A 15,494-nucleotide genomic window follows, 5' to 3' on the forward strand; every position below is an offset into this window, starting at 1 on the left:
TATTTATGTAACAATTGAATTAAAATGCAAAGAGCTTGATAAACAAACTGAACGATTTTCTCAATTTCTCATTGTTGATGATACTTATGAGCCATTGCTCGGATTTGAAACTTGTGTTGAGTTTGGATTGGTAAAGCGAATGGATGTTAATACTCTTGTTAGCATGCCTCATGATAAAGATTTATTTTTTGAGCAACATAAAGATATTTTTGGTGGTGTTGGTGAGTTTCCGGGACAATTTTCAATTAAATTGATGGACAATGCAAAGCCTTCATTGCACTATAAAAAGCGAGTACCACTTAGTTTGGTTGATAAACTTAAGACTGAACTTGATCAAATGATTAATGATGGAATAATCACACCTGTTGCTTATCCAACTGAGTGGGTTAATAACTTGCAGGTTGATGAAAAACCTAACGGAAAACTATTTGTCTTGATCCAAAGCCGCTGAACGCATGCATTCAGCGCGAACATTTTTTGATCCCAACCATTGATGACATCATGTCATCATTGGCGAACAAGCGCATTTATACTGTTCTTGATTTAAGTAGTGGTTTTTGGCATATGGAATTGGATAACGCTAGCTCAGATCTGACAACATTTATGACTCCATTTGGTCGTTATAAATATAATCGTGCTGCATTTGGCATTAATTGCATTCCTGAAATGTTTCAGCGCCAAATGGTTAAAATTTTCGGTGATATTACTGGAGTTGTTGTCTATTTTGATGATATCGGAATTTTTGCCGAAAATGAAGCTGAACATGACAAAATATTGTCATCCGTTTTAAAACGAGCTGTTGAATTTAACATAAAGTTTAATCAGGAAAAGATTCAATATCGAACTAACCGGGTTCTTTTTATGGGTCACATTGTTAGTAATGGAAAAATTGAACCGGCACAAAAGTATTGTGATGCAATTTTGGATATCCAACGACTAACTACAAAACAAGAATTTCTTCGGCTCATGGGACTCTTCAAGTACCTGGCCAAATTTATTCCAAACTTATCAACTATATCGGCGGGATTGAGAGATCTGACACATAATGATGTCGATTTTGTATGGTCGGAAAAATATGATATTGAATTAGAAAATCTACTTAATATCATTACATCAAAGCCAGTCTTGGCGATGTATGACCCAAGCAAACCTGTTGTTATGCAAACTGATGCATCCAAGGATGGTCTTGGATGCAAGATGGTCACCCAGTGGCATATGCATCACGCACACTCAGCAAAAGCGAACAAAAATGGGCGCAAATAGAAAAGGAATTGCTGGCAATTGTATTTGCATGCAAACGATTTCACTATTTCCTTTATGGCCGATCATTTGGCGTTCACAGCGACCATAAGCCATTGGAAACGCTGGCAAGGCATGTTTATGTACTTACTCAAATACCCTCTCACAGAGGTTGTATAGAGAACCTGCGTAAACTTGATTACTAGGCACTAGCGCTCATGGTGGCCAAATTTAACATTTAGTATGTGAGAGAAATTGAATTTTATACTGGTCACTACAGTAATTATAAATTAATAATGAATATTAAAAATGTCTAACTTTATAATTCGAGAATTAATTAATAATGTAGTAGATATAGTATGCACTCGAAATTGTTTAAATTTGTACGGTCACTTCTACAATTACCATAGTAGATTCAATGTATATGTTAGCAGTGTGTCATTCACACGAATACTTCATGAAATTTTTTATGAAAATAATATAACTATTTCAATAGATGAACTGGACTCTATTTGTGTAAATACAAGAGGACAACCAGACAGTCAAATTTGGTTTGAAGAACGTGCAATAAGAATCTCAGCTAGTGGAGCTCACGCAATCAAAACTCGAAAATCTAAATTCTTTGAACTCGCTGATTCTATGACAACAGAAAAGCACATGAAAGGCAAAGGACTAAAAAATGTCACGCATGACAAAAAAATGAGGGAAAAAAAATGAAGGCTCGTGAATTTTATAAAAAAATTACTGGACATGATGTTGAAGAATGTGGCTTGGTAATTCATCCTAGTCAACCACGGTTGTGTGCGAGTCCTGATGGGGTGGTCATTGTTGATAGTGCACCGAATAAAATTTTGGAAATTAAATGTCCAATTTCAATATAAAATAAGCAAGTGCTTAATAAGCAAGGAAAATTGACACACCCGTACTTGACTTGAATTCAATGAAAATAACGTGCAAAATTTGAAAAAATCTCATGCATATTATACGCAATGTCAAATATTGATGTATTGCACTGGTCTTCTTGAATGTGATTTTTTCGTTTATTTCCCGAACTCAGAATATAGTTTATTAACAATAGCGCGAGATGAAGCTTTTTTATCACAATTTATACCTAAATTAGAAATTTTTTATGTTAATTATTATATTAGCAAATTAATTTGTAAGTATAGGATTTAAATAGATAAATTTTTATTAAAGAAATGTTTTGTTAACTTAAGAAAATTTATTTTTCATTACATGTCAGAATTATTATTTCATCAATAACAAAATATTTATAAAAAGAATTTTTATAAAAAAATATTACAAAATTTATTCCGATTGTTGTATAACGACTTAAAAATAAAAATTTTTAAAATAATTTCATTTCTTTTCTTCTGATTTAAAAATAGGTTTTTGTAAGTTTACTAATACACAGCACATGTGAACAATGTCATCAATGTATGGTAAAAGATCAATATTAATTTTATTTAAGATGTTATACACCTTAATCCTGGCGATACATCTTTCAACGTGGATTCTAACACTTGCAATATTATAAGTATCATCAATTTCATCTTCGGTTAAATGTTCATCATGTAAAAATGGAGGTGTTACTATGATAACATTTGGTACATCTATAGATTTTTTTATACCAGGAAATCCTTTATCAGCCATGACTTCGTCACCTGGTTCCAGTAGTTTTAAAAAATTACTGTCGTTAGTAATAAAAGGATCAATAGACCTTCCACCGTAGCACTCAGATTTAAACGAAATCATTCCTGAAGGTGTGATTCCCAGCAAAAATTTCACAGTGTATCCTGATTTATAATCAGAATACATGTGATTACGTACAAACACGAGACTTGGTTGTTCGCACTTGATTTCTGTACAGTCTATTATGACCCTGCAATTAGGATAATGTACTTTGAATGATGGTGGCATAGTTTTTTGAATATCTTCTTTGCTTGGCCAGAAAATATAATTAACAGTTTTTTGTGCTAATATAGATAGCACGTTATAAAAAATGCGAGAAATACATGTTGGGTCCACACCAAAAAATGTTGCAATACAATCATAAGATAAACCTGTCTTAATTTTTAACAAAAAAATTAATAATCTATTTTCAAGGTTTATTTTTTGGAATTTAATTCGTGGTAACATTTCTAATAATAATGTTAATACTTCCGGCCTTACACCAGTTACAGCCAAAAGTTATTTATCATTTTTTATTGAACAGTATCCTCGAAATCCGACAGTAAAATTGGAATGTCCGGTCCACTACTTTTATCTTTTGTCACTATTTCTGCTTTTAAATTTTTAGTAGAGGATATTGTTGCTTGAGTTGAAACATTATTTGACCCACGATCAAAGTCACATGAGAAAATAAAGTCATCACTAGTAGATTGAAAAGATACCACTTGAACTGATTTATCAGATTTTCCTCCGATTTGATATCAAGGTTTCCTCCGGTTTTATCAGATAAAACCTCCGACACTAGTTTTCTTTTTCCAACGATCAAAACGAATTAAAGTAGTATTTGAAGGTTCTTTACGTTTATGCTTAGACGGAAAAATTGTTGAATTATATGCTGGATGGCGAGGATCTTCAGATTTATCTCTTCCAACAAAATGATGACTACATATCCTTGAATTATTCGTAGGTTGCCATGGGGTACCATCTGGACTAAAAAAAGAATAAAATTAATATCATAATAAATATATAATTTATTGTCAACTCATATACGCTTACTTAATACGATTAACTGCTTTTATCCACTTTTTGCGACGTTCTGTTAAATGGGGTTTTGATGGAAACGAATAAAATTTTATATTCGACTCAGTGTTACTATAAGTATTATGACACAACACAACACAACATCCAGTATTACCAAATCTCGACTTCTTTTCACCGATTTTCCCACTCGTAGTCTCTTAATTAAATTAATTGTAATGACATTTATTATTACAATAAGTTATTGTAAAATACTTATATATTTAATTTGTATATATTTCCAAGAAATAATTAATAAAAAATTACATGCTTCGTGATTTAGTATTAAAATGCATGTTTATAAACACTTCGTCTTCACGTATGAACTTACAAAATTGACGGCAGAGGCGCTACTAGTTCTTATGCAGGTTCTCTATACAAACCTGGTAAGGAAATGCTTATTGCAGACTGCCTTTCACGGGTGCAGCTACCGGAAAACAAAGAAATTACCGAATTATCAGGTATCATTCATTCAGTAATTGAAAGTGTCTGTTTATCAAAGGATAATTTCGACTATTATCGTTCAATGTTGAAGCAAGATGGGGCCTATGATCGCATTTGTGACTATGTCAAAAATGGTTGGCCTGGATATCATCAACTTGATAAATTTGGACAGCAATTTTGTAAATACAAATCGGAGATGCATTATGAGAATGGACTGTTGTTTCGTGGCCATAGATTGGTAATTCCAACGGCTTTGCAAGAAAAAATTTGCAAATGGCTTCATGCACCGCATTTAGGTGTCGAAAAAACGCTCGCTAGAGCTCGCATGCATTATTTTTGGCCAAATATGTCAAATCAAATAAAGGAAATCGTATCAAACTGCACTGTCTGTGAAACATTCAAACGCAATCAGCAAAAAGAACCCTTGGTGCAAGAAGAAGTGCCAAAGTATCCTTATCATATTGTAGCAATGGATATTTTCGAATATGCAGGTCATGACTTTATAGCGGTTTTCGATGCATATTCAAATTTTTTGGTTGCGGAGCAATTAAAAAATAAAACGGCAACACATGTCATTAAAACAATTAGCCATGTGTTTGACAGAATTGGGTATCCAACAATCATTAAAAGCGATAACAACCCATTTAATTCATATGAATTCGAACGTTTTGCATGTGAAGCTAACATTCAGTTGAAATTCTCAAGTCCGCGATATGCACAAAGCAATGGGTTAGCCGAAAAGGACGTGGAAATCGCTAAAAATATCTTGAAACGTTGTTATGAGGCAAATGAAACCGATAAATATCGGTATCGCTTAATGGAATATAACTCAACGCCTGTCGCTAGTCTGAAATCGACACCGGCGAATTTATTTTTTGGCAGAAATATAAAAAAGAAATTACCAATTTCGGAAAAATTGTTGAAAAGATCGGCATTGGAAGAGGAAATCGTTCAGGAAAACATTAAAGAAAAACGTAACAAAAAAAAAATATTATTATGATAGAAATGCTAAAACATTGCCCCCACTAAATCTGGATGATTTAGTTATTTTTAAAAAGAATGGAATTATGAAACAATAGTGGGCAACGTGAATGATCGATCGATCGTATATTGTTAAAGATAACTTTGATAATTGTTACAGACGCAACCGAAGATTCATTGCTAAAACTAAAAATAATGGTTTCTGTAGGGCGATTCACAAACATTCATATCTATCGTTTTCGTGATAATTATCACAAAAAGCGGTACTTATCGTCAAATGCGATTCACAAACATTTTTTACCGACGGTAGCGGTGTGATACTTATCGTCTATAGGCGTTAACTTAACAACAAATTTTATTCTCGTGGTAAGTATGTAACGTCTCTGACGCTTGCGCAATGACAAGATTTTAAGTAAACAAATGTCAAATATGAATACAAAATAAATGTCATAACCATACTAATTTATTTATCTTTGTGCTGTCAAATTGCAAAGTTCGTTTTTCAAATTTCAAACAATTTTAGTGTAATTAGTAATAAAAAAGGTAGTTTAATTAGGTTGTAAAAGTTAGTTTAGCTTTTTTATTATTTTTCTTTCATTTATTTTTAAATTTTCTTACAAGTTTTTTTAGTTTTTTTCCATTTTAGAATAAATTGTGTAGTGTTATTATTTGATATTTAGGTAAGTAATTTTGTTTCATTATATATTATTCGTATTGGTAAAATGATTTTATTTCGTTTGTTGTAAAGTTTGTGTTATTTCAGTAACAATGTGTTTATATTGTTATCTTGGAATTAACAAAAAATTTATTTTAATAAAGTTATTTTAAGCATTATTTACAAGAAATATTTACTCATATTTGCAAGGTTTTGTTTCCTTCACAGCATAATTTTTTTTTATTCAATAGCTACACATTTTAGCTCAACAAAATTTTTGTTCAATTTAAATTAGGGGTACGAAATAAAATTACAAAATTTTATGTATAGCATTAAGAGTTTTTATAAATAAATTGTTTTTAATACAAATTTTGTTATCTTCATAGCAATGGCTTACGCAGAAGCTGCGGCGGATCTCCTCGACTTGGAGGTGCAACTCTATCACATGGAGCGTAGAGCCGAGCGGAGTGTATTACGGGAGATTCAGGATCCATTCGATTTGATGGATTCTGAATTTAAAAGGCTCTACCGTTTTACACCTGATTTGGTGGAAGAACTTTTAATGGATACTTTGGGGCCGCGTTTGGAACATCAAAGAATTACTGGGATATCCCCTAAAAATCAGGTTAAGTAGTCAATTAAGTTTTTGAACAGTCTTATAGTCTTGTTAATATTTTATTTTGTAGATTCTAGCTGCCTTAAGATTTTACGCCACTGGTTGTTTTCAACGGCCAGTGGGTGAACAATGGGGAATTAGCATGAGTCAGTCATCCATTAGCCGATCTATTCATCGTGTTACTGATGTAATTAACGATGCAATATTTCGTCAATGGGTGCAATTCCCCATGACCGATGTTGCCAGGCAGCTAGCTAGGGAGAAATTCCGGAGGGCGGCCCAGCCATTTGATGGTGCTATTGGAGTCATAGATTGCTCCCACATAGCAATCCTGGCTCCAAGGGAACACGAGGAGGCTTATGTTAATCATCATGGTTATCATTCAATTAACGTACAAATGGTGAGAGTTAAATCGGCAATAGTATAATTAAAAAAAGGTTCAATTAAAAATTTATAAAAGAATTTTTTTTTTTTTTGAAGATATGTGATCCCGACCAGTGCATATTAAATGTAAATGCGCGATTCCCTGGTGCACGGCACGACGCACACATTTGGTCTGCATCGGCAGCACGTCGAGTAATGGAACGTGCCTACAACAATGGTGAAAGGAGGACATATCTCCTTGGTATGTTGTTTCGAATTAGATTGGTTATCTCAAAGCAATTTTCATGTATTTATTTTTTACTTATAGGTGATTCGGGGTATCCACTAGAGCCGTGGCTACTTACCCCATTACCACATGCACCTGCAGGCACCCCTCGACGTGCATATCATGATGCACTGATGAGTTCCCGCAATGTAATTGAAAGGACGTTTGGGACATTGAAAACAGTCTGGAGGTGCATGCATAAGCATCGCACTCTTCAGTACGATCCTGGATTTGTCGGGCAATATGTGTCGGGCACATAATTTAGTATTTAATGATGTTGAAGATGATGGTGAAGTAGCTGAGCCTCCCGTGCAACAACTTCCCCTGCCCGAAGAATTCGCTCGACCCCATGCTGTGGCAGTGCGGTTACAGAACAGATTAATTGTGGAGAGATGGGGGGGATAGTTTTTTATTTTTATATTATTATTTTTATTTTATTTTTATATTTAAATAATTAAATAAAGAAAAAAAAAATTTTGTCCAATTTTGGTTTTTCTTTTTTCAATTGACCCATACCAAATTAAATTCATGTGATAATTATAGAATACTTACAATTATATCGAGCTAAAAACTGAAATTAAAGAAATTTAAATGTACAAACAAGTCTTGGATTATCCTCCGAACATGTCAATTTTATTATGTTAGCAGTCAGAATATAATTTTCTATGTAACAGATTTTATAGAGAATAAGTAAAATAGAATTTTATTCTTATCATTATAGTAGTAGTTAACAGACAGGATAAATTAAATTTAAAATAATCCGAAAAGTTACAACGTTTCAAGAAACCGCTTTTTAACGAATGTTAACTCTGTTTATATTGTTGTCCCCGTAATTTTTAAATTTAATTATAATTCATTTTTTTTTTTACGTTTATTGTTCGTTAGAAACCGAACCGACAAGAAATTAAAGCGAATGTTTAATCCGAATTAATAGGATTTTTGAGTTCGTTGTTTCATAAAATTCTACTAGTAAACAAAAACATTGAAACCGATTCGTAAAATTAATATTTTTTTTAAATTTCGCAGATCAATGAATGTGTTTCGCTGAGGATAATAGCATTAATCCGGTATGGAAATACTTACCTGTATTTAGGTTATAACTAACTAAAAAAAATAAGAATACACATTTATTTTATTTAATTAAAAACTTTATTAATAAAAATATGTATATTTAAATAAATATTAATAAACTAATTGTGTTAATTATTTAAAAAAGTATCACAGGAATTAAGTATCACAGTAATATTGAAGCAAATTAGCATAGCATAGTAATAATATTGAATTTAAAGTGTTTACGGACAGATTTTACGGATTAGTGAATACATATAGAATTCTCTTTTAAATGCTTTCTTCCTTGGTGAGTAAATGAAGATGAATAATTGGAAAAGAAATATTCGTTGGATGCTTTTCTAATTAGTTTGGGGCTTCTTTTTTCGATGATGTATAGAGGTAGAGATGGATAAATGGAGATGAAATATTGGTTAGATGTTTTTCTAATTAATTTTAAATCTTCCACGATGAATAGGTGAAATTGGATAGGTGGAGGGAATTCATTCGGAGAAATACATTTTGTCATAATGACTTATATTCTTCTAGTTTTCTTTTTTTTTTTTTTTTTTTTTATATATTGTATTCATTCTAGGTAAAGGAAAAAAAGTTTGAAAAACTTTTGAGGACATAAATTATGAATTTTCTAAATATAAGTGAGCTAGCTATGTTTAAAATAATTGGAGAATCTGTTTTTTTTTTTACGAAAATTATCTATGAATATAATAATTTTTGTATACCTTGTTCCAAATAGTTCGGCGCCATGGACTCTAAAACACTTGTTAGCCGTGCAAAGATTGGAATTCTTTCCATCTCCGCATCGGCTAACTTTTCTACGGCGCCTGCCATCCGCTCCATGGCTCGAGCGTTAATAAGTGCCGCTTCTGCGCTCATTTTTTGCGCCTCTGCCATTTTAAGAGCCGCTTCAGCACTTATCTTTTGGGCTTCTGCCAACACCTACGAGTTTACGAAAAATATTATCATTAGTAGTTTCACTATAATTATAAAATAATTAAAAAAACATATTATATTTAATTTAGATAGTGGTCCAATAAACAAGTTACGATTAAAAAAAAAAATTATCAATGAATTATTGTAAATAAAAAATAGGTATTTTATCTTACATTCATTGCATCTGCGTTGCTTTTAGAAATGTCCCGAAATTGTTCCCGGGTCACGTTTAAACTTTGGGAAAATCTTAGTCGAGTATCTGAAACAAAACGTTTGACTTCAAATTTATATTATTCTTTAAAGATTCAAATCGCATGTGCTACGTACATTTTGCTGGTTCGCCAGAGCCTTGTCCTGGAATCATCTTCTTCCTTCCCACCGGAATTGTATCACCTAATTATGAACAGAAAAGTAATAAGCATAAAACATTGTAACAATAGAAACATATTTGAATATGTAACACCTTGGCCTATAGGGCCCTTGATAAGTTAATTTAAAATTACAGTGTCTTACCATGGGCTCGGGATGTAGATGGAATATTTTGGAAACTGCAGGAGGGTGAGGTAAGTGTGCAGGATGGGGTTTTATTTTCTATTATAGATACCACGGTCGGTTTTGATTCCAAAACCGTGGTATCTCCTGCCACTAATCGTAATTGTAAGTCCTGTGAATAAAATCCAATTAAAAAATATATACATTTAAGAATTAAATAAAATAAAAATATTTATTAACTTCTTCCTCTGGAATGCTATCGGGTACTGTGGAGCTACCCTCCACATAATTGGACCCGATAATTCCAGAACCTTCAATTCTAGATTCGACATGGCGCTGTTTACGCTCAACTCCTTGTTTCCTGTGGCAGCCTTGGCAATTTTTAGATCGCGGGCCTTTGCTGCCACTCTACACTTCAAGTCTTTCCATACCTAAAATACCAAACAATTTAGTGTTTTGGAAAACATAAAGATTTAAAATTAACACTAACTTTTTGCCATTGATCGCTGGTTTTCACTGCACCTCCCAAGTTATTTAACAATTCAGTCAATTCCTTCCATTTCTTGGTAAGTTGCAACTTTCCGTCTGTTGAAAAAACTTTTCCTTCAGCCAACCCCTTGTTGGCTACAAAAAAGTCCACCATACGGAAAAGTTGCAACTCCGATGCGCGAGATGCTCTCTTTTTTTTTCTACAGAAATTAAAAAATTTTGCGGAATTAGTTTTAGTAATGCAAAAGTTTAACATTTATAAAATACTTACTGTGTAGTTGCACAAGTACTGTTGTATTCCATATCCATATTACAAAAATAAACTTAAAACTAAAGATAAACTTAAACTTAACTATTATACCAAAAAAACACACACAACACACGAAAAAAAAAATTAAATTAATATTAAAAAAAGTTTTAAAAAAACACACACGAAAAAAAAAATTTAAAAAAAATTTGATTAAAATATAAAAGTTAATAAAAAACACACGAAAAAAACAAATTAAAATAAAATATAAAAAAGAAAAACACACGAATAAATTTAAAAAAAAACACACGAGAAAATTAAATTAATATAAAGGTTTATAAAAAAACGAAGAATAGTAATAGTAATGGACGCGACGCTATGTTTGTAAATAAAGTATTTGACATTTGTTGATATAGATGGCTTACATGTGAATTTAGCTATTCTAGTAACTTCTGTTGGTTAGTAACAAAAAGTAACTAACTTTTATTTAATAATTTTTTAATACATATAGAAGTCTGTGAATAAAGTCGATAAGAAATTTAACGTTTTTTTCACTAACATAGAGTGTTTGTGAATCACTAAGTCGTTAGTGCAAACGCCAAAAATGATAAGTATCATTTTTTGTGGTAATTATCACGAATGTTTGTGAATCGCGCTACAGGGCTAGTGATGTGTTATTTGAGGAAAACATTGTTAATAATAAATTGGAAAACGCTGACGATCAGTATAGGGAAATTCAAATTGTGGCGCCTGATAACCAACAATTGAATGATAGGGTTGAAAATAGCAATGATCAATGTAATGTGTATGAACCTGAACCACTGGCTGATGAAAACGGTGATGTATCATCAGATGAATATCAAACTGCCAGTTTTGAAGAGTCTGAAGCAAGTTCGGATAGCGAAAATGAGCGGAATGTAAATGTGCCAGCTGCACATGAAAAAGTATCACGATTTGGTCGTATCATACGACCACCAAAGAGATTTGGTTTTGACTAAATAATTTGATTTCAATAAATGCTGGTTCCTTAGTTTTAAGTATCTTTATTAGCTTAAGAATAAAAAAAAAACAGAAAAAAAAGAAAAAAGCGTGTAACGATATGACATTGTCAAAAGATATATTTATTGAACGCACCCATCAGATCTACACAAGTTGTGTGTCCATGTATTTGCAGTCGATACACATGTTCTTCAGTTGAGCATCAACCGTTGAATAGTAAAGATTAATAAACATTCATAATACACAATAATCATATTGCGTCATTATTTCAAATATAATAATTTAACAATTATTACAATCACTTCATTTAATGTCAATGAAGAAAAGATTGTTCTTTCTCTCTGTTCCTCTCTCTATAATTGTCAATATAATAGTGCTGACTTGTACCTTGAATTTTATACCATGCATTACTCGTACAAAATAACTATTTTTCGCAATACATGACTCGATTAAATTGATCCGTGGCGGCATGGCTACCACAAAATGTAATATGAACGGGGGTATATGTTGTTTTGTAGTTTGCTTGTTTGAATCGTCAGCGTCTGGCATATTTTCTTCTTCTAATACATAAAATTTATTTGAGACGTTGGTTCCATTTTTTGTTTTAAAGCGTTGTGGATTGTGAAAGGACTTGAAGGCCTTTTGCGTTTATTCCTGGTTCTCACTTCTTGGAAATCGAAGTTTTTGAACCTCCGATGCATCACTTATTTCTGAACGTGTATCTTCAGAATTTATAACTCCTTAAGTTGAGCTTTCGTGATCTTGTTCCTTTTTTTCTTTGTAATTCATACAAGGAATCGAGCACTCTGCTTTAGGAATCCCACTTTTTCTACTTGAATTGTCTTAGCTTGACTGGCATATTGCTGAAGTTTTTGTTGTAACACATTCAGCTTACGTGTTTCCAATGATTTTTGGATTTCCGAACTGACAAACATTATATCTTCTGAATTTATGACTGAAGTCTTGTCAGTACTATGACATTGGTATGATAAATATAATTGTCTGTTAATGAACGAGCCGCCATTGTTAGCTTACATAAATACATTCAGTAACTATTGAATCAAGAGATGATATGCCAAGTCTTAGCAGCCTTAAAGTAAAATTAATTGAGGAAGTTGGCTAGAGCAAAAGAAACCTCCAAAAGATCGTCCCATTTTCATTATAAGTGAACTAAGTGCAGAGATATACTATTGCAGATGAATCGATATAAATTGTGCATTAGAAAGAACCTGGTCCTGAAAATAAACTATTAGCTGCAAATTTCGTTCGTTAGTTCGTTCAAAACTATATGGCAAATGCCATTTAACACAAACATACCACACCAAAAGAATGGACTTCTCTACGTGCTAGAAAGACGCAACTTTTTCATCGCAAACACCCGGAAAATCGAAAAACACACCGAAAATGACGTGAAAGATGCGTTTTTCATCAATCGACCCGAAATAAAGTCTAATTAACGCAATACTTCTACTAAAATTTCATAGCCTACATAACAATTCCCTGAAAATGAGAAAAACACCAGTTACGTCTTTCTTCTTTACAAGCTACAAATGTAGTAACTTATTCTGTGACGCAGAGTAGCCTAGACCGAAAGTCTATTCTTTTATGTGGTCCAAAAGAAGAACGGGGTGCTTGTCGATTCTTCATGCTAATCAAGGATGAAGCAACTGATTTTCGTTTTTTGTATTTATTGTAGTCAAAACATGAAGTTATTGATCATTTAAGATCATTTATTGTAATGGTACTTAATATAAGCTCTCATATAATCAACAAAAAAGGGAAATTATATGTCACCTTTATCGATTTTAAGAAGGATTTTGACACTATTGACCACTGTCTCCTCTGGATAAGCTTTTCAGTCCAGGTATAAGTAGAAAAATAATATCGATTATCTCCAATCTATACGCACGCAAAAGCACTAATCAAACTTTATTTAAACCAAGATTCAAAAATTATCGTGAGAATGACGCGTGGTGTTGTGCAGGGTGATTCCCTTAGTCCTCTTCTGTTTATTATTTTTATAAGCGACCTGATTAGTTTTTTTAAGGACAATACTGTTAGATGTGTTAAGTTAGCACACCAGACCGCATCTTTCATCTGCCGTATGCAGACGACACGACTTGACTAGCAAACTCGCCAATTAATTCTACAGTACAATAAACAACATTAAACATTATTGTATTTATTTTGTTAACTATATCTATAATAGTAGGGGAGCCCAAGCGGGGATTTCGGATGTGACTCGAGCTGAGCAGTTTAATATTAGGAGAGAATCTTAGTACTATGTTAAGTACTTTTACCAAGTAGGGTCCCTCGATATAGTAACGTGTGTCTAGGGCAGCCGATCAGATTAGTAAAAAAAAATCGATCCTGAAAAAAACTCGAGCGCATCAGATTTAAATAATATAACTTAATTACATGCAGGAAATATAATCCCTTTAATAATCTGACGGTTTGAGCGTGACTTAAACATGTGAGCGAATCAGTAAACTGCAAAAAAAAATCGTTACCTTGAAATACTCGAGCGTAAATTTTTTTTTTTTTTTATTTCAAAAAGAATAGTTTTAAATTTATAGAAATACCATAATCTGCCGATTTTCATGAGCCTAAGCATCTAAAATTATCAAAAGAGTGTCGTATGTACAACCGCTAAGAATTATGTATTTCCCGCTCGACGCCTCTCTTGCCTTCTCACTCTTTCTCTACGTCTTACTCTGTCGCACTACCACACACTACTTTTTGCCGCCATGTTGATGTCCCAGCTGATCACAACAACTCGTCCGGTGTTTATCTGCGTACAACGCTCGAGTTTGTTTATTGTATTTTTACAAGTATTGTATTTTTATGAAATAAAAATAAGTATTGTATTGAAAATACTTGAAAATACAAGTATTGTATTTTTATGAAATAAATGTAGTGAATTTGTTCTATTTTTTGCGAAAATGAGTGATGATAATGAAAATAAAAAAAAATGTGTATTTTGTACGCACGAAACACTTGAAAAAACTATTTCTTTTACACCAGATACTTTGAAAAAATGCTTAGTGGTTTTAGAGTACCGTCGAACAAAACCAACAAAAAGAAAATCTCGAAATAATTATAACGAAGTAGAATTATTTGATGAAATATCATTAAGTGAAGTTTATCATGCACAGTGTTATAAACTGTTCACTGCAATAAAAATACCCGCAGACTTTAAAAAAGCAAGTGAAACAGAAAGGAGTATTATACCAGAAGTTTCAGAAAAAAATGATGTTCCTGCTTCTACAGCAACTCAAATTGCTGATACTTCAGCAGAGCTGTCTATTCCTAGTACTTCTACAGCAACTCAAATTGCTGATACTTCAGCAGAGCTGTCTATTCCTAGTACTTCTATAATCACTCAAGATACAGAAATATCAACAGAATTGTTAATTCCCAGCACTTCTACAACTACTCAACTTGCTGGTACATCAACAGACGAGTAAGTGCAAATATCACTGATAATATTACTTAATATTTTTACTTATTGTTACTTGTTTAGAAAAAATGTTTATTATTAAAATAATTGTAAATTAATTATAGAAAACTTTTAAAGAAATCAATGTTTGTTTTTAATAATTTCAAATTAAAAAAACAAGTTATTGCGAAATTAAACAATGATAAAATTTCTTTGATACATTAATTTTAGTTTTCTAATATTGTTGATTAGTTTCTTATGGGTATAATTTTTTCAGAACGGAAATATCAAATAATATTGATGATGAAGGTGACTTGGACAATTATAATGATAACTTTCATGCTGATGAACAAAATAACGAAGAAAATTTGCTGCAAAAATGTTTTATTTGCGAAAAAACACGCAAACGACGTCAGGGACGGGAACTTCCTTTGGCAGTTACTAGAAAGAAGACGATTGATTTGTTAAAAAGTGCTGCTACGGAACACAGTGACGTAG

General features: G+C 32.3%; 1 protein-coding gene across 2 annotated transcripts in view; it reads left to right on the forward strand.

The window, feature by feature from the left end:
• The window catches only part of LOC123300851 (putative nuclease HARBI1), a 40,848-nt gene extending 33,121 nt beyond the window's left edge, over nucleotides 1–7,727 (forward strand). The window contains exons 1-5 of one of the 2 annotated variants that reach the window (XM_044883505.1): nucleotides 6,060–6,092; nucleotides 6,454–6,692; nucleotides 6,754–7,083; nucleotides 7,164–7,308; nucleotides 7,375–7,727. In XM_044883505.1, the coding sequence (XP_044739440.1) occupies nucleotides 6,456–6,692; nucleotides 6,754–7,083; nucleotides 7,164–7,308; nucleotides 7,375–7,592 (930 nt within the window). In that variant the 5' untranslated portion in view covers nucleotides 6,060–6,092; nucleotides 6,454–6,455 and the 3' untranslated portion in view covers nucleotides 7,593–7,727. Of the gene's footprint in view, nucleotides 1–6,059; nucleotides 6,093–6,453; nucleotides 6,693–6,753; nucleotides 7,084–7,163; nucleotides 7,309–7,374 lie in introns of those variants that run through there. The other variant, XM_044883504.1, reaches the window with a different exon arrangement.
• The last annotated feature ends 7,767 nt before the right edge of the window (nucleotides 7,728–15,494 follow it).

The sequence above is a fragment of the Chrysoperla carnea genome, chromosome 5 (assembly GCF_905475395.1).
Source record: "Chrysoperla carnea chromosome 5, inChrCarn1.1, whole genome shotgun sequence".
NCBI lineage: Eukaryota > Metazoa > Arthropoda > Insecta > Neuroptera > Chrysopidae > Chrysoperla > Chrysoperla carnea.